Source organism: Syngnathoides biaculeatus, chromosome 11 (assembly GCF_019802595.1).
Source record: "Syngnathoides biaculeatus isolate LvHL_M chromosome 11, ASM1980259v1, whole genome shotgun sequence".
Taxonomy (NCBI): domain Eukaryota; kingdom Metazoa; phylum Chordata; class Actinopteri; order Syngnathiformes; family Syngnathidae; genus Syngnathoides; species Syngnathoides biaculeatus.
This window is the reverse complement of record NC_084650.1, coordinates 30,729,422-30,752,213: the sequence shown is the minus strand read 5'-3', so window position 1 is coordinate 30,752,213 and position 22,792 is coordinate 30,729,422. Positions and strand designations below refer to the sequence as shown.

At 50.1% G+C, this 22,792-nt stretch overlaps 1 protein-coding gene across 3 annotated transcripts in view; it reads right to left on the bottom strand.

Annotated features, from left to right (window-relative positions):
* Positions 1-22,792, bottom strand: part of glra1 (glycine receptor, alpha 1) — a 62,080-nt gene that overhangs the window by 35,406 nt on the left and 3,882 nt on the right. The window contains exon 1 of one of the 3 annotated variants that reach the window (XM_061834074.1): positions 18,296-18,300. The exons of 1 other annotated variant lie outside the window; for it this stretch is intronic. In XM_061834074.1, the coding sequence (XP_061690058.1) occupies positions 18,296-18,300 (5 nt within the window). Of the gene's footprint in view, positions 1-1,803; positions 1,890-18,295; positions 18,301-22,792 lie in introns of those variants that run through there. One more of the 3 variants, XM_061834076.1, reaches the window with a different exon arrangement.

The following is a 22,792-nucleotide window of genomic DNA, read 5'->3' as shown; positions in this document are numbered from 1 at the left end:
TCACGCCGAGCGCTTTACGTTGTGGTCACCTTCGCGAAGAGTCCCACAACCCACAAGCAAATACAAAATCTTGTGCACGGCTTTAATCTTTCACTTATGCCTTGAAAAAAATTGATGACGGCCTCCGCGGCTTGTAGCAGACAAACTTCCGATTCCCAATAAAATAATTTGCACCTACGACTCGAGTCATTGTCACCTTTGACTTCATCCGAAGCGCTGCGACGCTGCCAATTACGGACGCTTGGTCCAGTGCCACCATTGGAAAAGATTTTACATGGAATATTCATTTCTTTGTGTTTACTGAAGGAAGCTGGTTATATTGTGATTATTTCCAACCCAGCCGCCCCGAGCCCTTGGGCCGCCGCCGGACGCATAGCCACCAACCACCTCAAATAAATTCCGCTCCTGTGGGAAACACGAAATTGTTTTCCACCATGTCAATTTTGCCCGCAGTCTCCCAAGAATGTTGCCTAATACGGCCAAGAACATGTCGTAGGTTTTTTGTCATCACACCACGTGAAAACTCTGCAAGAAGACTGACTCAGGTTGTTGACGTCGCCGGCGAACTCCGCTTTCCGTTTCGAGACGGCTTCTCACCGTCGCGGCCGAAACGAAGAGGGCGCACGTCGGCCATCGAGCGAGGACGGAGGATAGCGGCGGGGGTAACGGAGGAGAGGCGTTACGTAATTGCGCCTGTCAACTCGACTAAAGCCGAGCCGGCCCCGGCACCGGCGGCCATATGTTGCCGCGAGGAGGAGGAGCGTCGCTTTGGCTCGTGTGCGCTGAAGGTAGGGAAAGCTGCGTGCGCCGGCCCGCCCTGACGCTGATGGCGGATGACGGACGAGCCGGACGAGGTGGACTCATTAGACGTCGACGCGGCCCCCGGGGGCCCGGCGCTCGCCGATCACGGCAAAAGCGCTCCCGTCTTGCCGTCACGTCAGGGACGAGGACGACGGCGAGGACGAGGCTCTAAACGCTGTCGCGCTTCATCCTCTCACGAGTCACGTCGGACGAGAGCCGAACGGGGCGACGCGCCGCCGCTCGTCGCGCGGGCCGAAGGTCGACGAAGACGGCTGACGTGCTCTTCTCCGGGCGACATCGTTGTAAAGTCAAAAATCAGGACCTTGTAAAAAATACAATTGAACCGCTCTTTAACAGAACTAAACCTGCAAATAAATATTTTAAAATATATCATATATATTAAAAAAAAAATTTGGTCACCCATCCCAGCTACCTTCGGGCGAGAGGCGTGTACACCCTGAACAGGTCACCAGCCAATCGCAGGCCACATATAAACATCCATTTGCACTCGCAATTTTGAGTCTTCAGTGAACCTACAGCGCATATTATTATTATTTGTAATATAGGAGGAAACCTGAGAAAAGCCACCCAGGCACGGGGAAAAACATGAAGCTCCACATATGTGGAAGCAGGATTTGAACTGGCAACCTCAGAACAGTTAGGAAGACGTGCTAACCGGCCGCCAAAGTCATATTAAAAGTAATAATACAAATATAGAGCGTCTACATGGCGCATTGATACAGGCCGTTTGGTGCGTGTATTTGATTTTCATTTTCATGAAATTGTTTCAAAGCACCTGTTTGGTGGCCTCGTTTGGCTCTGCGCTCTTTTGCACTTTTGTTATTTTCATCTTCAACGCGGCACTTTCCGACGATGTCGCCCACAAACACGGTAACGACGCACATTTCGTGGGAATTGGTGACAGCCATTTTGAGCCCAGAGCCCCTTGAAAAAGAGCGAAAAGTTGTCCAAACCCTTGAAAGTGATGAGAGTCTGACTTACTTTCCAAAGTGTCGTCATTTTCCTTTGGAGTCGTTAACAGATTTCAGGAATTCATTTCTGGACACGTGAACGTTGGCCAATTTGCATCACGTTCAGGGCAACTCGTTTTGGGCCAATCACAAGATGCATTGTTGACTCACCAGAGGTGCGCAACCAATCAACACCAAGCTTGCAAAAAAAAAAAAAAAAAGATTGTGACACATCTGACTCCTTTTTTTTTTTTTTTACCCCGCCAATATAAACCTTTTTTTTTTTTTTTAAATACAGTCCACATACACAAAGCAATATTACTTTTTATATAACGGAGATCATTTTTGTTCGTTTTTATTTTGTTTGTGCTCTCGGGTAAAAATAAATAAATAAATAAAAATCTATTTATTAACAGGGCACGTGCACAATTGACCCCTCCGTACAGGGCACTTAACCACGCCCCCTGAAGTGACGCCACGCCACGTGCGCTGACGTAAGACAAACAGTACAAATGGCAAATACAATACAATAAATACATTCTGAACTGAGAGAGACGCCATGCTTCTGATTTCATTCAATCGATCACACGTAGCGGTGTTCTGCTAGCGAAGAACGTCTCATTCATTTATACGAGACGTGTATTAAAAATCAAATTGAGGGCATATCTTCGTGCAAACACAGTCTGGTTAAGCTTCGGCCGCGAGCCAGCAAGAAATCGATACGTTTGTGCAGTCCGATCGTCGCTAAATATCGCTCAACAAAGAATAAGTGTGTCAATCGTTCACACGCAGCAGTGTTACGCTAGCGAAGAACTTCAAATTCATTGATACGAGACGTGGATTGAAAATCAAATATAGGGCATACCTTTGTGCAAACATGTGTGTTCCGGTTGATATTAGATGGATTGAGTTGATGATGCGGTCTTCCGCAAAGTTTGATCTATCGAAGGCATTTTTCGGACCGGGTCTTCGGTTTTGGAAAGGGTACGAATCGAAGTCCCACCGACTCGCCTTTCGGGATACCCGTCGTCACTATTCCAAAGTCCGTGACTACGCCTCTTAACCATATCTATTTGTTAAAGAACCCAAATACGCGATAAAACGCTAACAAAATTTATACTGGACCACGCAGTGTTGTCTGAGAAAATGGCGGGAGCAAAAACGGGCTTTGGTCTATGCGGATCTCTGGCCTCTGATTGGTCAGTGACGCGGATTGCGCAATATCCACGGAGGGGTCAATTACAACCCGAGTGGTACACAAGCACTACCCTTTTGCTCTGGACGAAAAAAAAAAAAGACCGTTTTTTTTTTTTTTTTTGTCATTCATTTATCTAACAAAATAAAATAAAATAAAAGATATTCTCTCTGTCTTCCATTCCAGCCAGTGTTTTGATATTTGAGGGGAATTTATCAGAGAAGTGTTGATGGGCAGAGCAAGAATGACACAGGTGGCGGACGATGCCGGACTTCTGCACTTTTTGCAGTTGGGCTGCGAGGGGAAAGGCGCTTTTCTCTCGCCACCTGCAGGTCAGTTTCCGGGGGGAGGGAAACAGCCCAAAATTCTGTGATTCCGTTTTCATAACTCCGCAGATAAAATCTTGCGTGAATTTCACAGACAAAAGAGCGCAAGTTTGGCAAAGGTTTATTCATGCGGTTCTTGGGTCCCGGCTGACAGGCGGTTGGGGCAAAATATTCTAAAAATAGCATTTTTAATTTATTTATTTATTTATTTATTTTGTGGAGCACAAAAATCTGACATTTGACAATAGTCACTTGCTTTTTTTAAAAATAGTTTTTAAATGACTGTGTTGATTAAAGAAACAAAGACTTTACCTCAAATTGTATGAATAACTTTTCCCAGTGTGAACCTTTTTGTGGGGCTCGAGCACCTGCAACCCAAAATGCCTGTACACTCCCCTGGCACTATTTTCACAATCCTTTCTTTCATTTATTCATTGACGGTCAAAACTCAATTTCAAATAAGTGCTGAGCTGTAACACCACACTGGATTTCAATGCTAATGCTAGCGTGAATTGAACTTTGTTTAAATGAGTCAATAGATAAATGTACTGAGATGTGTTGTAGTCATTCAATAATCATAAGTGAATGGCTCCATTTCAAGAAAATCATCATATTTGACTCTCTATACGTCATCAGAGTCCGAATCTGCTTGGCCAAATATGCATTAAGACACCAGGAATTTGTCTCCGGCAGTCGGTGCCGCCCCGGTACCGCATTCACAACAAACAACAAGAAGCATTCAGTTAGTCAACGCCACGCCACGCCCCCCCCCTCCCCCCCACACACACACACACACTTGGAGAATTATGAAAGGTCAATGAGTACATTTGTCAGCAGATTCATCGTCACGTTCAGGCAGAGGTCCGCGCTGCATTTGAAAAACGGTGCAAACGCGTGTCCTAGATGTACGTGCGCTATCGAGACCGGACCGCTTCTTCTGGCGCTGAGCCCGGTTAGCCCGCCCGAGTGGAACGTTGTCCAAGCGGAACCTCCGCGTCCATAAGGCACGTCGACGCCTCCTCCAACCTCGAGAGAGACGTCGAGATTGAATCTTTCTGACTCATGAACCCTGCAGGGGAGGCGGAAAATATGGCATCGGTTGGGGGGGGGGGGCGCTTTGACCCGCATGCACGCTCCAAATAGCAGCGAGCGGACGGAACAACGCATCTGGGGCGCTTGTGGCCAAAGCGGCAGCTCAGGTGTGCGCGCGCGGCGCGACCACGCCGAAACGTTGGGCGGCGAGACCGGAACCGGCGCAGCTGGGCCGGCGCGTCCAGTCCTCTGCTCGCCAGATGCAAACGCAAACTGAAGGACGCGCTTAGCAAAGGCGGACGACCTGACGGCAGGACGCGGAGCGGCAGCGCTGGGCTAAAAAGATGGCCGCTTCCCGGAAGACCATGTGGGCACGGCTCCTTGAGTGCGGTTCTGCTCACGGTAGCAAAGTGACACTGGAAAGTGGAACGGATTGGCTGAATTGTCAAAACAGTCCAATGACTGCACAACCGAAACCAACATTTTCACGCCATTAATTAACCTGGCCTCATCAAACTTTGCCACCAGACTCAAATTCTTCACCATTTAGCATCATTCAACATATAGTATATGTAGGCCCAGTTTGGTAGCAATCAGACAAAATCTCCAGCAGGGACACCCGGAAATGGTCAACGTGGCTTTTCACAACGCTCTCACAAAATCCTCCTCAATATTTCGACGGGACACGCAGCCCTCCGCTTGTCCCCTCGCATCTTTTTTTTCAGCCACACCAGTTTGTTGAAATGAAATGATTCAAACCGCAGCCATCCCTCGTTTCTTCTGGTGTGCCCCAAGACTCTATCTTAAGGCCCCCTCCTGTTCCTACGTCTTGGTATTACTTTGTGTGACTTCTACGCTTCCGCTTTCAGTGTTACCACTGGCGGTAAGACGACCTCTTTGGTGAATTTTTGAGTACAGGGAAGCCCTCCAAATTGTGACTGATTTGGCCCAAGAATGACAATGACAAAGAAAGCGCAAACAAATGTTGCCGTTCTGCAGTTTTGCAGCAATTTAAGGGTGGCACATTAAGGCCGGCGCCGGCGGACGTTCCAGCCCGGTCGCCAACTCCTCGTTTGGCGCTTGAGTGAGGCCCGCCAATTAACGAAGCGCTTTTGTTGCTTTGGCAACGGCATCATTTGACTCTATACGACGTCACAAGCTCGTTTAACGTCCATCTGCTCGCATCCGTGTCGGAGTGACGGACAAAATGTGGAATGCGAGCGAGGAGGTCATTGGTTGTACATGCCTCGTCCTTAAAAAAAAAAAAAAAAAAAAGATGTTTTTGTTCCTCATCCTCATGCTTGCCAATGAAGATGATGTTTGAAAAAGAGCTGAGTCACCTCTTTTTTTTTTTTTTTTTTTTTTTTGACAGCGGTCACATTCATAAGGGAAGCTAATAAGCCACAAATGCACAAAGTGCCCATTAGAATTCTGATGGGTCGCTCCCCGTCATTTCAAATTGCGCTTTTTTTCACTGATAAAATAAGAGGCGCACACACACTTCCAGGCCACGCCTATCGTCATGTGATTGGTTGTCCAAGACTGACGATGTAACCTTGTACAAGGTGTGCAACGTCCAAGCACCCGTGGTGAGGACATGAACGATGCGAATATGAAAATGGTGCTTTTGGCGACGGACCGACACGCACACATACTGCCCCATAGGTGGCACGTCATCGTCACATTACAACAAATGGGCAGCAAACGTTGAAGTGAGAGACGTGCGACGATGCACGCAGCACGGATGGACGCGCACGCGCACTCGCAGCCCATTGACACAGTCCCAGTGTCGTGCAGTGACTTTTTTTTTTTTCCGGTGTGCACACATTAAGCTTGATGTGGTGGTTTGTTCCAGTCATAGTAAGACCCCCCCCAACCCCACCCCCACCGCGCCCACAAGACCTTAAGTGGCGCACACAATGAATGAAACACATTTCCCACACACGCACCGGTTTCTACATGGATGCACCAAGACTGTAAATAAAGCGCGTGCACACGACAACGAGCGAGCGAGCGAGCGAGCGAGCGAATAAAGTGCTTGCTTGCCTCCACGCAGACAATATTTCTCTTCCATTTAGGACACGCAACTGCTCCATTGTTTGCCGCGAGGTCTTGAAAAGTGAGGCAAGGACGACGGGCGGACCGGCCCGGCGTCTGCAGCCGAAGGACTTCCCCGGGTCGGCCCGGCCCGGCGCGCGCCGCGGGGGACTACGAGTCCCGTCTGCTCAAAAGTCCGCCCTGGGCTTCCCTGCTTAACGTGTTGTCCCTGTCGTCGGAGCCCGGACAGATGGAGTCAAATATGCCTTTTCTAGACGGAGCACATATGACAGCGACTCAAATACCCGGAGAGTACAACAGCGCCGTTGCGCCGGAATCTTTGAAGTCCTCGCATCTCCCAAGTTGTCCGTGTCTGCCAGTAAACGTGTTCGGTTGCAATACTTGAGCTGTACGCCACCCGCGGCCCAAAACGTTTGTGCCTCGGAAGGTTCCGCACGCTGGTGTGTAGTTGAAATGATGCAACGATGGCCGGATGGCAGAAAACAGGATCAGGGTGACTGTGCGCTACTTTCCAAATCAGAATCAAGTTCAATAGCGAGCACATGTACCAGATATCTCGTTAGTATTGTGTTTCAAAGTATGAAAAAGTGTTCAAGACTTATGAGTAGGGTGGCGGAATCTAACTCAAAGGAGGACTTCGTACTTGTGTGCAGCCAGCGGTCCTCCATTTCTTTTGTGGCGCAGAAGATCGGGCAGCCCCCGACCCTGACCCAATGCCATCCCGCCCCACCCTGTCGCTAACCGATCGGGACGTTCTGCCGCAAAACCCCTTTGGCGACGATTACCAATCCCATCTGGAAACTCCAGCATTGTTGAACTGTGTCAGGAAAAAAAAAAAGAAAGAAGCTCGCGTACTAGCTCGTGTCAATGTAGAGTAAAGTACGTGGAGCGTGCCCGTTTCCAATCCCGCGCGTTGACCTCGTCTCCGCGCCGTCCATCTTCCCCACTTCGCTGACGACCATCTGGCCTCAGTCAGCCATCTTTAATAGATTCATCACGGGCCGCGGGAAGCTGCTGAACCGAGAGCACTGATTGGCTCAACGGACCGGCGCGTCCATAACCCCCCCCCCCCCCCCCCGACCGCCAATTTGGGCGGCGCTACAGTGATAAATTAAGCCTGCAGTGCTACACGGGCCCACTTCTAAAAAAAAACACAACAGATCTACAGTCGCCGTCTACTCCACAGGAGAAGGAAACAAAAACACTGCAACGTGCTGTGGCAAACGCGCTCCACAGAACCTTCTTCACGCAATCACAACATTGACATTCTGTATATAAACCCAACCGGCAGACATAACAACGACACAAACATACAACGAAGTGAGCTTCCCAAAGCCGCGACACAATTGACTGGCGCTGGAACGACTAATGAAGGAACTTGATAACGAGCAAAAAAAAGAGTGCGAGAGAGCGAGAGCGAGAGAGAGAATGCAGAGACGGGAAGCGCAGCGATGCCTGAGCCACCTCATCCGAGACCTCCATTCGGAACCTTTCTTGGAGGAACCTTTCTTGGACTCCCAGCACAACTCCAAGAGAAAAAGCCGACACCCTGCAAACAGTAACCATTTTGTTGCTTGGACTCCTCCACCTGGGGTGGGGGCGGTGCTCATTCCGAACCCTTTTCCCACTGGCTGATTCTAATCCCAATCCAGTCACACTCGGCTACAAAGTGCTCGTACAGTTGCTTGATCTCTGTGCAAGAAATAATTGCCGCCCCCCCCCCCCCCCCCAAAAAAAAAAAAAAAACTGCTTCCCAGATGAGCAAAACTGCTCCTGGGGGTCCGGGGGGGGGGGGGGGGGGCATCTCCTTTGTAAGCCTAAATGCGCCACCACGACACAGCATTCGCACAAGCACTAAACACAGGATCAGTACATCGGTCCGGTTCGGAGACCCGCACGCTCAGCGCATCCACGACACCCGACAAAGAGCCAACGGTTTTGCGTCCACGTCGGTCTCTCTCCTGATTGGACGGCGTCGGTGGAGGGCAGAGCAAAAACCCAAAGACGGGCCGGAGGATCAGCCACGCGCGACGCGGTCCGAAAAAGGCTGCGGCACACGAGACAACCCGACCCTTCTGATCGAGCCCCGTCATTATCGGGAACGATTTCAATATTACGGTATTCGTTAATCCCGCACTCATTACGGTCGCAAAATTCCTCAAAATCTCAGCACTACAACGCCGGTGCTCGCGATGATGGCGATTTCACCGAAGAGCGCTCACTCCAATTCATTGGCTTCCTGTCCCCCTTTTTCCTTTTGATCACAGCAACTCCACGTAAGTATGCACACCCTCTTCACACGGGACTACCACATGCAACCGTCACACACATGCAACAACTACACACAATTGCTACACAAAACGTTTACACGAGGGTACCGTAGCAGTTCATTCATCAGCCAAAATATGTTTGCCGATGAAAACGAAGAACATGCGCAGTTAAAAACCGACTTGAAATACACGTCGGGAGGCCTTTTGGCACAATATCTAACACGCTTGCGTGGACATGATGCGTGTGCGCGCGCTACGTGATATTAAGTCAAACGGCTCAAACTCTCGTCAGCCTTTGATAAAAGTCAGTGGACATTTTGTCCACTTGAATCTTCCTCGAAGTAGTTTATTCAACCCAAGCGTGTGCGAAGGAGGGAGCGGCGTCCACGCCGACCGAGCCCAACGGAAAATACATATTGGGCTTGGAAATAGCCGACAAAGGTACGCACGTTTCTGCAGCGAAGGACTTGCTGGGGAATGCGCACTTCCTGTCCCGTCCCGTTGGCAGAAAATGCAACAAATAATCAGAATGTGTGTGTCCCGAACAGGAAGTCCAAGAAATCCTCTTCTCCAGCTTCCTGTTTGTGCAGCCCGCCCGTGACTTTGACTTCCGGCTTCCCGGTCCCTCCGCTTCCTGCTTCCTGTTGTGATCATCCGCAGCTTCCTGTTAACCCCCCCCGTTGACCGAGTTGACTTCCTGCATCCTGTTCCAACCACTTCCTGCTTCTTGTGAGCGCCACTTCCTTCCAGGCCCATCAGATGTTAAATAACAATCACGGTGTCTTCAGTTTAAGGATGACACAGAAAAAGTTGTTGATTTGTGACTTTGATGTTGGCTGGTAGACTTTCTCTCGTCCTTTGACCCGCTTATAGTTCTGATCCTGCTTTTCGTCTTAGTCATGGTTAAGGTTTTACAGCGAGTACCGATCTCAACGCTCGTCGTAGTCCTAGTTTTAGATACTGCTCGTGGTTGTGCTGTTAGTCCTTACCCTACTTTTAGGTCTTTGAGTCATAGTCTTGGTTATGGTCTCGGTACTAATGTTAGTCCATCTTTTGATAACAATACTGTCGTCCTTTTGTTGGCACGACTCTGTTTCTGATATTAATCTTAACCTTTTGGTCCTTGTCTTATGACTAGTCGTGGTGTTAGTTTGGATCCAGGTTTTCATCCTAGTCTTAGTCCCTGTTTTCTCACAGGTTCTGACTTTGCCGTGATGCAACCAATTTTATGCCTCAGATCTTGACAGCACGGCCCGTGACCTCAGGGTGGTCGGTTCACTTCCCACCGATGGTTATGAAAGCTTTGACGCAACGTTCAACGAATGGGGAACTTTGAAAATTTGCCAGGTGTCAATCAAAGATGGAGCAAGCGAGCAGAAAAAAAAAAAAGAGACGCTGCCAAATAGCTTGACTGCGTGCTCGTTGGTTTCATTTTGGTGGCGGGCGCCTGGAGGAGCGCCCCCCCCCCCTCTAACCTCTCCAAAATGCAAATGAGACGGCCGCATGTAAAACACGCGGCTGGCCGACGGGCGGGGCCAACATGCCGTTCGATGGCGAGGCGTTTGAGTGCGCAGGGACCAGATGGCGAACGGGCAAAGGGTCGGTCGGGAGCATCTCGGCGAGGGGGAAGCACCGTCTGCTTCCGGGGGATTCCGAACCGTAGACCTTGACCGTAAGCAGACTCTCCCTTGAGAAGATCCAACTGGTACGTCAGTGCGTCCGCCATCTTGGATGTGTCAGATTTGGATCAGGTGAAGGTTTGCGTATCCAAACGCTCAGGATTGATATATATATATAGATATATATATATCGTATATACATGCACAGTGGCGTGACTGGAAAGCCTTGGGCTCACAGTCGGAGGACCCGGGTTCAATCCCGGGTCCTCCGACTGTGTGGAGTTTGCGTTTTCTGCCCGTGCCTGTGTGGCTTTTCCCCGGGTGGCCACTCCAGTTTCCTCCCACATCCCAAAAACATGCAACATTAGTTGGACACTCGAAATTGCCCCGTCGGTGTGATTGCGATTGGCAGTGCGACTGTTGTCTGTCTTCGTGTGCCCTGCGATTGGCTGGCGACCAGTTCGGGGTGCGGGCCGCCTCCTGCCCGATGACGGCTGGGATTAAACCAATTCATCATCTCTAAAAATGAGAATATCACTTATCAAAGAATCAAGAAACTCCGGAAATCATTTCAGAGATTAGGCAGGAATGTGCCCTCTGAAACATATTTCCCAAATGTCTGATGAATCTATTTTATGTATGAGTATGAAAGTAAATGTTGCCATTTGTTATATTTTCCTAAATGAGAGCACAGTGTTGGTTGTCAAAATGTGCCTTTCAATATTCATATTAAATGTCCTTTGACGAACAACAAGGCCTCGTCGGGTTCTGCGTTCGAACGTGGGTCGCGACGGTGCCGGCAAAAGTTTGAGAAGCCAGCACGCGCGCAGACCGCACAGCAGGCTGGGCGCTGATCAAAAACCATCCAAAGTAATCCACTTTTTGATTGATCTGAAACAATGCACCGTAATCCACCGAGCGGATCGATGGCACGATCCGCACTCTGGAATCAGCCCGCTCGCGACGATCCCAACCCGAGCCGTACGCAATACAAATGGAAACGCTTGCAAAAATCAATGTTTTGACACTAACGACGGTGAAGTCGCGCCGTGCTCGGTAGCTTCCTGCCGGAATGAAACACCAGCGGCGTGCTGATAGCGGAAAGGGGAAAGTGGGGGGGGGGGGGGGGGGCAATGCACCCGAGAGGCTCAATGATTTATTGCCAGGCGAAGCCGGAGCCGAGTCGCCCGGCTCTAATTAGAAAATCCTGCGCAGGCAGCGGCCGCTTTTAAATCTCGACGCCGTTACACTGCGGCAACGACCGGACGGACGCGTCGGCTTCGCGACCGACCGTGACCCGACGGGACAATTTACAGTCGGCGAGTGAAAAACTGCACCACGTACAGGATATCGCAGAGGTGCCTCGGCGTCCGAAACGTCTGAATCCGTTCCAGCCTCCCAAAAACAACAATCCGACATTCTGTCATGTGGTTTTGGAAGGTGAAAAGAGGACTGCGGGATAGCTCCGTGCGGCAAAATGAGAATCCTCGGCCGAAACGGAAAACGAGGAACCCGAGAAGTGACCGTGGCGAAAATGTCCGTCAAATTATGTCCGAACGCCAAAATGCAATATTTGGGCCGACTGCAATTTTGCTGCGTCGTAATACTTTTGTCCACTAGCTGCTTGCGGTGGCTCAAATGTCGTCCGGTATTTGGTGTCGTGACTCTGTGGAAGGTGGACTGCGGTTGACCGGGTTAGCGGTGGCTGTGTTGAAGACTGGAGTACGGCTGCAATGTTGACGTCCGGTCCTGTTAGTCGACACTGCGTTGACACGGCTTGATCGTGTTCTGTTGAAGTTGTCAATAGCGTTGGGATTGGTAGTGACTACGAGTCGGACAAAAAAATTGGATGCGGGAAAAAATGTTGACATACATAATCACATGCAGTAAACACACACACACACACACACACACACACACACACACAAGCGAGCCTCCATCTGCCCGCGCACACCTGCTAGTCGCTAATGACAACAGCAATGTGCGTACATGCTAACGTACAGTACTTGTCACTTGCGCGCTAATGACCGCTAAGCTACACGCGGCAGCAGCCTCTTTGTTTGTCTCATTCAAATATTTTTCTTGGACACACATGTACTCGTTAAAACCCATGTTGGTGCATTAATCATGAAGAATTTTGGCTATACTCCCACAAACACTGTCCTTAATTCATCCATCCACCTATTTTCTTAGCCTCTTATCCTCACAAGGGTTGCGGGAGCGCCGGAGCGGGCAGGAGGCGGGGCACACTCTGAACCGCTTGCCAGCCAATCGCGGAAACAAACAATCAATCACACCGAGGGCCAATTCAGAGCGTCCGATTATTGTTTTTGGGATGTGGAAGGAAGACGGAAAAAAGAGAACGCGGACAAGATGCAAAGTCTACACGAGCGGGGCCGGGATTTGAACCCCGGTCCTCAGAACGTACCGCCTACGTACTGAAGTGGACTCGTGAAATAAAATTTCCGCCGCAGAGGCTTCCCGCCGCTCATTCCGGACCTCCGGGAGGGCGCGCGGGGGCGAGAGGTCGCGATGGATGCTGCTTCCGCAACCTCCGTGGCGGGAAATGGCTTTGCTTTGTGAGCGCCGTCTTCCTTCCTTCCTTCCTTCTTTCTTTCTTTCTTTCTTTCTTTCTTTCTTTGCTTCGCCCAACATGAAGCTAAATCTGACCACACGCGCATCAAAGACGCCTTTTTGTTTTGATTTTTGCTCGCTTCCCGAATGTGAGGCCGGAAGGCTTTGCAGGGAAGGAACTTTCTCCAGTAAACAGACGAGCGTGACGAGGAGGCGACGATGAGTCAAATGGACAAGATGACACATTTGGGATTCGCAAACGCGGCCCCCGGACAAAGACCACATTTGAAATGTGTGCCACACTTTGACATCATTTCCGGAAAGATTTTCTCCGTTTGCGTGGCTGTGTTTGATGAAGGCACCCCTGGAAAGGTTTACGCTCGCCACTAGAATAGATGATGTGCTCTTTATCTTGAATAGCCAGTGAGGGATCAGGGCGTGCCAACGAGGCTTCGAACTGGCGAGACTTGAAATTGATATGGTGCGGGGGGGGGGGGGGGGGGTCTCTCTTCAACCACCCTCAACAAGATCGAAATAGCCGCGTGTTTCGTAGCAAGCATCCATTTGTGTACCAGTCCATTTTTGATGCTCTTTTGAAAGACGAGAAAGTCGTTTCAAGCAGGGGTGCCCACACTTTTTTTGCCCCAAGATCTTCTTTTCAAGCAGCCAGATTGTCGCGATCTACCGAATTGGCCAGACCTGAATCAAATGATGAGGTGGATGTCATTTTTTGGGGTGGGGTGGGGGAGGCACGCAGTCATGCCGCATTTAACGCCCCCTGATTTAAACCAAATCGAAACTTGACTAAGACCTATCAGAACGCTTACCGAAAGAAATCAGCCATCGAGCAGGAATCGTGATAACTGTCCTTTCAAAATAATAAATAAATGTTTTACCACTACTAGCGTCACGTATCGGGGTTGGGACTTCAACGCGTGAATTACGTCCACTTATTTCCAAAATATTTGTCACCGTTGAGTGTTTGTTCCCAAAATGACGTGGCCGGTCCTCACGGGACGAGACAATCAAAGACAAAAGAAATATGATACAATCAAGCAATAACCGACCGAAAGAGAAGCGGACGGCCTCACACGCCTCGGCGAGCTGCGAAATTTGCCCGGGGTCACGTGAGCGCCGCGACCCTCCGAGACTCTTAACTTTTGTGACCTTCCGCGCGGTTTGGCCGTGTGCGGTACTTCCTCAGGGCCGACGCGATCTTCGCCAAAAGTGAAGTGACAACGGAGGCGGCGAGGGGCGTGCACGTTGTCGTCACGTTGGCGCCTCGGGCCTCGCGTCCGTGACACCCAACGTGCTGCCGGGCCGCGCTGTCACTGCGCATTACAGGTACACGCACACGCGCACACTAAGTACTTATCACCTCGATAAAACGGGAGTGACACAAGGAAACACATCAGCAGCGTTTCAGGGCCTCTTTGTGTGCCTGGCTGTGCGCACACCTGCGTGCGGGCGTTAGCCGGGAGCTACTTTCAACTTTGACACAGACCCAAACTTTCAAGATGCAAAAAAAAAAAAAAAAAAAAAAAAGTTTGGGAGCCACTGAGCTAACTCGTGCATCTGGGAAGTCGTCACTGGATTTTTTGCCCTTCACTTTTTCACCGTTATTCGCTGTACTTTTTGCACTTCCTATCACACGTGCTCACTTAATCGTATCGAATTCCATCACAGTCTAGCGCAGACATAATCTAACGGCACAAACAAGGTCGCGCGTGCGCACGCGCACACACACACACACACACACACACACACACACACACACACTTGGGTGACAAAGTGCGACGTGAGTAAAGCTGAGCTGGGTGCTGAACTTGATCTTTTTTCAATTTCCTGTCAGGACCCGGATCCATCCATCCATCCATCACGTCCGCACCCGGCTCACCGTGCTGACCCTGCGGCCCCCGACCGCGTCCGTCTACATGTGTGAGTGGGGGGGGGGGGGGTTTCATCACAACCCCACACGCACACATGCTCAGACCTGCCTGAACATGCAAAATGGCGCTAATTTTTCTTCTTACAATTGACGCTTTCACGCATCACGGCAATCCTCACGATAGCATGTGATGAGGTCCGAACACAGTCAAAAAAGAAAACAACCCAAAAACATGGAAAAAAAATCTAAACCTGCAAAAAAAAAAAGCCCAGAGCTGCCGAAAAACAGCCCCCCCCAAAAAACGTTATAACTAGATTTATAACAGTCAGAAACCAACGACACCCCCCCCACAAAACCAAGTCCAGAACTCCCATAAAACCGCCCAAATTAATAGCAAACTGCCAGAAAACATCAAAAAAAGAGTCCACAAATGCCAGAAAAGAGCCAAGTCCAACAGTCTCGCCCAAAGAAAACAGCCCAAACGCATTCAAATCAAGTTTAGAACGGTCAGAAAGCATCCCGCCCAAAAACTGTCAAAACCAAGTCCAGAACCGCCAGTGTGTCTTTTCTGTGCCTTTGTGTGTGTGTGTTTGTTTGTCCGTGTGCACGTTTTGCGCGCACGCGCGAGACGGTATCCAATCGCCTTTGACAGCTTAGCCCCGCGGAGCTAGCCGCTCGTAGCCCGAGTGCGCGTGTCCGCCGGAAGACCAAAATATTTGTTTGTTTATTCATGAGCGTCAAGGACAAACATGTTTATGTGCCCGACTCCGTAATATGAACACACTCTCAAATGTTCCTTTGCCCTTAGCGCCGACACAGATCGGATCAATGCTGCTGAGGACAACCCACGTCGCACCGCTGAGGCTAGGAGGCCAGACTTTCACCGGTCTTTCGGGCAAGCGCGGCGACTCTCGTTCCCGTCTGTCGACAAGGTACTTTGGGAGATTTCCTGCCTGCGTCACCACGCTAGGTGGCTACACGTTCGGATCAAGGACAGGGTAGCCGATGACAAAAAGAACTTAAAGGCAATTCAAGTAAAGTGAGCAAGCGGGAGAAAACTCAAGTGAGCAGGGAACGCATCCCTGTGGAATACAATGCCACTTCAACCACACATCCAATGATTGATGGTGAAATAGTTTATGGACTGCAATTTTATTGGCCGGTGAGGCCCAATGCAAATGAGACGTCCCAACAACAGCAGTTAGCACGGTTGCTAGCAAAGCGAGCGTGTGGGAGCACAAAGTGGGAAGGGAACGCAGCCCTGATGTACACCGTGTGACTTCAATCACTCGTCGATCTGTAGACGCCATTTCGATTGGATGCTGACGGCGAATACGAGCGTGACGTCACCTGACGCAATAATGGCGCGTGTCGGCACGCTATGGCGCGACGTCGCACCTGCCGACAAAAATTCGTCACACGGATATTACCTGACGGCTGTCATAAAATGAAAAAAAAATTACAAATAAAATACGGTATAATGTACAGAAAACTAAAATCAAAGTCAGTAAAGTAAACAATAACTTACAAAAATAACTATAGTAATAATAGCCAACAGTAGTTAAAAAAAAGAAACGGTAACTACAAATATCGAAAAGATGAGGCAAAACAAATCAACAAAACTAACAGAGATGAAATAAAACCTGTATTAAAAATAAATCTAAATAACAAAATTTAAATGTGAATAAATGAAAAATATAAAAATACACACATATATTATCTAAAATCATTAAAAATAATAAAACAATAATGAAATTGAGTTGCATAGAAAAACAACAATAGATAAAAGCGAACAAAAAAAAAAAAAACATCAATGAATATATTCTAAATAATATCCAAGATTTCTCAACATCGGCCATAACAGTATGAAGCTGTCACGTTTCCCGTCCCGGCGTTGCAGATGTTGGGGAGGAGGACTTGCGAGCGGGATGCATTTGGAATATGGAATGGCATACGGCGCCGCCCTCCAAGTCCCCCCCCCTCTTTTTTTTTTTTTTTTTTTTTTTACTGCTGATTGCAACCCCCGCACGAGCCCACTTTGCTTGTCGGTTTGACGACGAGCACGTGACCGCCGTCCGTCACCTTTTTCTCAAACGGCGGCGGCGGGACGTCGTCAAGGTGAACCTCCTCGTTTGCCCCCCCCCCCCCCCACCACTCCGCCGAGGTGGCAGCGGCGGGCGGACGCGTCCACAAATCAATGTGAGAGTCTCCGCAATGCGACGCAGCAGCGCCTTCGTCTTCGTCTATTTCAACTTGAACCCTTCCTGCTGGCGGCCATTTTGAGCCGATCTGGGATGCGACGTCGCCGATTGGCTCATTTTCCCCCGTCGCGGGGTTCAAAACGTGGCACGTGCAGCTCTTTCCATTGCTTTTGCCTTGAAAGCATCCGTCCAGATGTTTTTCATGCCTTTGGAAGTCAACAAAAGCAAAAAGACTAAATCCATACCAAAAATAATTCCTTCATTTGAACAAAGTGAGAAGTGGACGCCATTTTTCTGAGCTATTCGAGCCATACGCACACCTTCACAAAAACAAAAACAAAAAAAATTAAAAAAAACCCCAACAATATTAATTGCTGAAGAAGATCCGCTATTCTCGTATATGTTGCACTTGTTGAGTTTTTGGGGCAAGGCAAAAATCATTTTCCAAAATTCTTGCTGTGCGTTCTAAGCAGCCAGATTGTCATGTTGGTAAGTAAGCAAGAAAATCTTTGTGGGAGAAAAGAAATGCCAAAGGTGGAACGCTGGTGCAGGTGTAAAGCGCTGGCCACACGCCGGGGTCGGAATCCCCGTGCGGAGTTCTCGCGTCTTCTTTTCTCCGGGTGGGCACTTCGCTTTGCTCCCGCGTCTCGCATTCGTTGGACAGCGCGACTCTCGTCTGTCTCCACGCGCCCTGCGATTGGCCGGCGAGCAGTTCAGGGTGTGCGCTCCGCGACCCTCGTGAGGATAAGCACCCCAGAAAAAAAAAAGAAAACTGACCGTTTAGTCCACACAATTAAACGAGCAGAAAATATCAAACGAGAGAAAATAAAAATATTTGAAAAAAAAAAAAAGGGGAGGAGGGGATGGCAATTGCGCTCCTGTGGCTAACCGGGCTGCTTGAGTTGAGGCCCGTTGGTGCGTTTTTAAGAGGTCAAGGGTCCGGTTGGCGTCGGGGCTCCAGTCGGCGCCGTTGAAAAACGAGCTCCCGCCGCCCGTCCGCGAGCGCCTCTTAAGTTTACACGGCAACATTTGTCACGTGCAGGCGCTGACCTGAATCTGCCAGCAGAGGTCCCGCACGCGCACGCGCTCGGGAGCGCCCGTGCGGCCGGCGAGCGAAGGGCGTCGAGCGGCGCATACGGAGCCTCTCGCCATTTAACCTGTCACAAATGCTTCAGCCAAATCCAAACAAAGCGGCGGCGGCGGCGGCGGCGGCGGCGGGTGCCACTGCGGCGTGACGCCGGCAGCTCGCCCGGCCGTCCGTCCGTCCCCTCGCGCCGCGCATTGCGGTTTCCGCCTGCAACAAATGATTCTTTTCCTTCCTTTTTGTCAAGAAATGAAGTATAAATTTATGTCACGACACCTCATACGGCAACATTGCACGGAAATCAGGAAGGTAGCTCCCTCTCCGCTGCGCACAGGGATGCTGAATAGGAACAATAAAGAATCAAATATTTAAAACGCGATAAATAGTCATGCAAAACATAAATAATACAGTTGTGTACAGTCTGACTACTCGGATTGCACAGGAAATGGATTGTGTTATATTCCAGACACGTTGGAATATTGTATCACGTGGGAAATTGTAAAGTTACATTGGTGCAAAAAAAAAAAAAAAAAAATCAAAGCATGATGTCATTTGATCACGGTATCAAACTGGAACGAGGTACCAAAAACGCTGTGACAAAGGAGCGTACGGACCGGGCATGACAGCGTAGCGTGACGACGTCATAGCATGACCACGTTTCAGCAACGTCGCGTAACGACGCAGCTGATTGGCACGTGCTGGTTAGGGTTAGCGGGACACGTCCCACCCGAGCCTCTGAATGAGCCTTCATCCGTTCGGTCGCTCAGTCAAGCGTGTGCTAAGAAAAGAGGGAATGGCGGCGCCATGCCGCCGGCGCGTCACATCCATTTGGAGATGAGATTGAAAAGTAGTCACGCTTGCGCGAGCCTCCTTTTGCGATCAATAACGTTTTGCTCGTCACCCCGGCGGCGCTCGGCCTCCTCGGTTGCTCGCGGCCGACGCCGGCTTAAGGCCTCTGCCGAGCGGCAAATTATTGCCCGTCTGCGCCGCTTCCAAACGTGCGCACGTCCATCGATCGTAGGCGCTGTGTCCGAGGCGCCCACGCGCAGAAGAATGCAAATCGATCGGTTCGTCGTTTTCCCGTCAGCGAGCATCGCTTCCTTACTCTGTTCCCCACCTCTTGTTGGATGGTGACCGCGGTGGGTGGGGTGTGACGGTTTGGCAACGTTAGGGCGCTGAGCGCTGCGCCGCCACCGCGTCGACCACAGCGAAGCGTCCGAGCCCAGTGACGGCCGTGGACGTTACGTCCGTTTGTCGAGTGGAATCCAAACCTTGGCTGCCGCTCACGTTTTTCAACGAGCGGGTCACTGGGTTTGAGATCAATCAGCACAGCTTTCGAGGACCCTTGTGAGGATGAGCGGTTTGGAAAATTGACGGATGGATGAAGGTGAAAGATTACGAGGGAGAGAAAGCCCACCACGTCGGAAGTTTCAAAGCTTTACGCGCCGGGCGGTCCACACAAACCACATTTGTAGAAAGAGAGCGCCCGCGAGATTTGACGGCCCGAATCGGTCCCACGTTAGCAAAAAAAAAAAAAAAAAAAGATGACCGCGTGTAAAATGTCAGATTTGTACGAGGAGTCCAGTCCATGTAGCTAAAACCTTCTTTTTCAAAGTAAAAGCAAATGTTTGCAAATCGGCAAAAAAGATGTCACATTTGTTTTTGGTTTTTTTGACCGCAAATTTTGAATGGGAGACGCTTCATGGCGACATTTCGCCGGGTTAGGGAACGGGAACGGGACCTCGCATTCGTCCGGGGAAAAGTAAACATTGAATTAGTTGGGGGGGGGGTTAACATTGGTTGGCGCGGAGGGAGGAGGAGCTGAACAAACACAATTCATCAGCTTGACCTTGACGATTTTAAAACAAATTTGGATTGGAAAAAAGAACGACCGACCGAAAAGGGGAAAATGTTCATTTCCATGATTATTTGGAAAAAAAAATATTTGCCAGAGGTTTAAATAGGTCCAAAAGTTACAAACTCGACGCAGACCCCACCAAAATGTTCATTTTGTCCTTTTATTTCAAAATATGAAAACAAAAGCGGGTGTCAGATTAAGTTTCAAATGATCACGCTTTGAATGGCTCAAGAATTTGGAAATTACAGATCGATTGCCAACAATTTGTGGCTTTTGGAATATTGAAGAAACTTTTGAACTAGAGACGAGTTACCAGGTGTCCCGGTTTGAATTAGTGGAATGTGAACTTCAGCCGGTGACCCCCCCACCCTGCCCCCCATTTGCCGTTTCTGGAGGCTTGAACGTTCCAAGCGGACACGAAGAAGCAGGAAACTAATAGCGGAGTGACGGAGTGACGCTGGTGACCACCCCCCCCCCCCCCCCCCCGGCTTTGGCGTCACATCGATTTCGGGCCCTCGACGCGTGCCCCCCGATTAACGCCCCACCCACCCCGAGCTCGCTGCCTTCCTGAAAAGAAATCAGCAATGATTCGCTATTGATGTATTTTCGGGTATTCCCAGCAGTCTCCTTCCCTCCCTTCATCGCTTGTAGGAAAAGCAAATAACGATGCAAACCCCCCAAAAGTTTTGCTGTTTGGGCTCTTCTGGGATTTCCTTCATTTCTCTTTGCCATCCACCTTTTTTTCTCTCTCTCCGACCTGCGCACATCTCCTCCTTTTTCCCGCCTCACAGCTCGCGTCATCCGTCGACCTTGTCTTTGGTCTTCCTCTCGCCTGGCGGCTCCATCCTCATCATCTTTCTACCAATATACAATACATATATACGGTATGTATCCACGCTATATACAATTGCATATGGAGAAACATCCACACTGTGTTGACATTTTTTGGGGGGGACGCCGCCGGCACTCATCCCGGTTTTTCCCATCACCCCGACAAACACGCTACACGTGTCGGCCATGTTGTCACGCACTCATCAGCGCAGGGGCGCCGACGCGCTCCCGGGCGTTGACCTTTTCACGCCGTCAATCAAAGTGACACACGGCAGATTGTCGAGCCGGCGCGCTTTTTGATTGGCAGGCTTCCTTACAGCCGGCGGTCGCCACAGCAACCGTCTCCCCTTCCGTCCGTCCGTCGGCCCGTCCGGTCGGGTACGTCGGCGCTGTCACTCAAAGACAGAGGAAGTGACTGGGACTTAAAAGAGGCCGGGGGAGTAATGAGGGTTACCGCGGCGACTGGGGACGTTGCGCAGGTTTCTGCTTTTGCGGCCAAGGTACTTCCTATCCGCAAAGATCAGGAGGTTGGGGGTTGGGGGGGAATGGGGGGGGGGGGAGTGAAGAGGAAAAAGAAGAGGAGGAGGAAACGCAGTCAAGCTGAGTGATGACCGAGCCGACGAGCAGATGAACATCTCTGAGGGACGCGCCGACACTCCATCAATCATACGCCGCAAATCTTCAACATCCATCAGCATCTTCAGCAGCCGTCTCGCTGAGAGGGGTGCGTGATGGAGGTGGGGGGGGGTTGGAGGGAAGACGGGGGGAGAGAGAGAGAGAGAGAGGAACGCGAGGAAGAGGAATGGGGAAAAAAGTGAGATACGCAAACGGCGAGGAGAAAGAAAGTGAGAGAGAAAAGGGAAATGGAAGAAGGGGGAGAGTCAAAAACAGTGGGGGGGGGGTGACAGAGAGGTACAAAAAGAGGGAGGGAGACGGACAGATTGAGAAAGAGGGGAAGAAGGTCGAGAGAGAGAGAGAACTTGAACTGTGCTTTTCGTTTTATATTTATCCTCACTATGATGACACACTGTGGCGACACCTAACGGGACAAGCGAAAAGAAACGAAGAAGAAGAAGAAGATGATGGATGTTTACAAACTGGCACGTCCAAAGTGTAAAAACAACAACAACAAAAAAATGTTCAAAGGTGAGACAGACAGGAGAAAAATGTGAGAAGGGAACACGAAGACCGAAGAGGGAGGACGGCCCCCATCCGAGGTCGTTCAGCACCAAATCCGTCCAAGGCAAAACGTGGGAGGAGCCACAAAGGCGTCCTTCCCTTACTCCACTGCTTTTTCAAACCTTATTTTGTTTTTATTTGGGGATTGGGGGGGGGGGGTCCCTCTAAATCAGGCATTTAATCAAACCAACTAAATTCCATGGGGGAAAAAAAAAACACTTTGTGATGCTGCCCCCTGTTGGTGTGGAGGACTCATAAGGTGCCAAGACACAGTCATGTGACTAACCAACATGAATTCATGCCCGCGTGCCCACAGGTCCCCATACGCACATTTCTATGCATATTACATTATTGGTTGTATGTGTGTTGCGTTAATGTCTGCGCGCAGGCTTCAGCGTTAAAATGCCGCAAATATTTCAAGGGTCGCTTTCATGACGTTTGGATTTTATCAGGCGGCAAACGCAGCCTGCCGGAGCACACGACGATCGAAAGACGGGCATCACGACGAAGCTAAAACTTGAATAATAATCCTCTCGTGTTTTTGGGCTCGCGAGGCTCAATTTGCTCGCACGTGAAAGATAATTGTTTGCAAAGTTAAATGGGGATTCTCCCAAGATGCACTGCTGCAGCTCCAAACGATTTACGAGAACCGCAGCGCAAAACAACGTGGGTCACGGCCCGGGGGGGGGGGGGGGAACAAACGAAAAATACGAACAGGTAGACGGGACACGCGTGCCGACGGGCGACGCGGCCAACGACGCATTGCGACAGTGCGGGGACGACGAGCGAAGCGCCATCAGATCCGGTGATGAGGCTGAAGCTTCAAGTTGAGGCCGTTCGGGACAATTTCATCAGCGGTGGAGACCCACAGGTGAAAGGTCAATTCTGGAAGGATCCGGACCAAG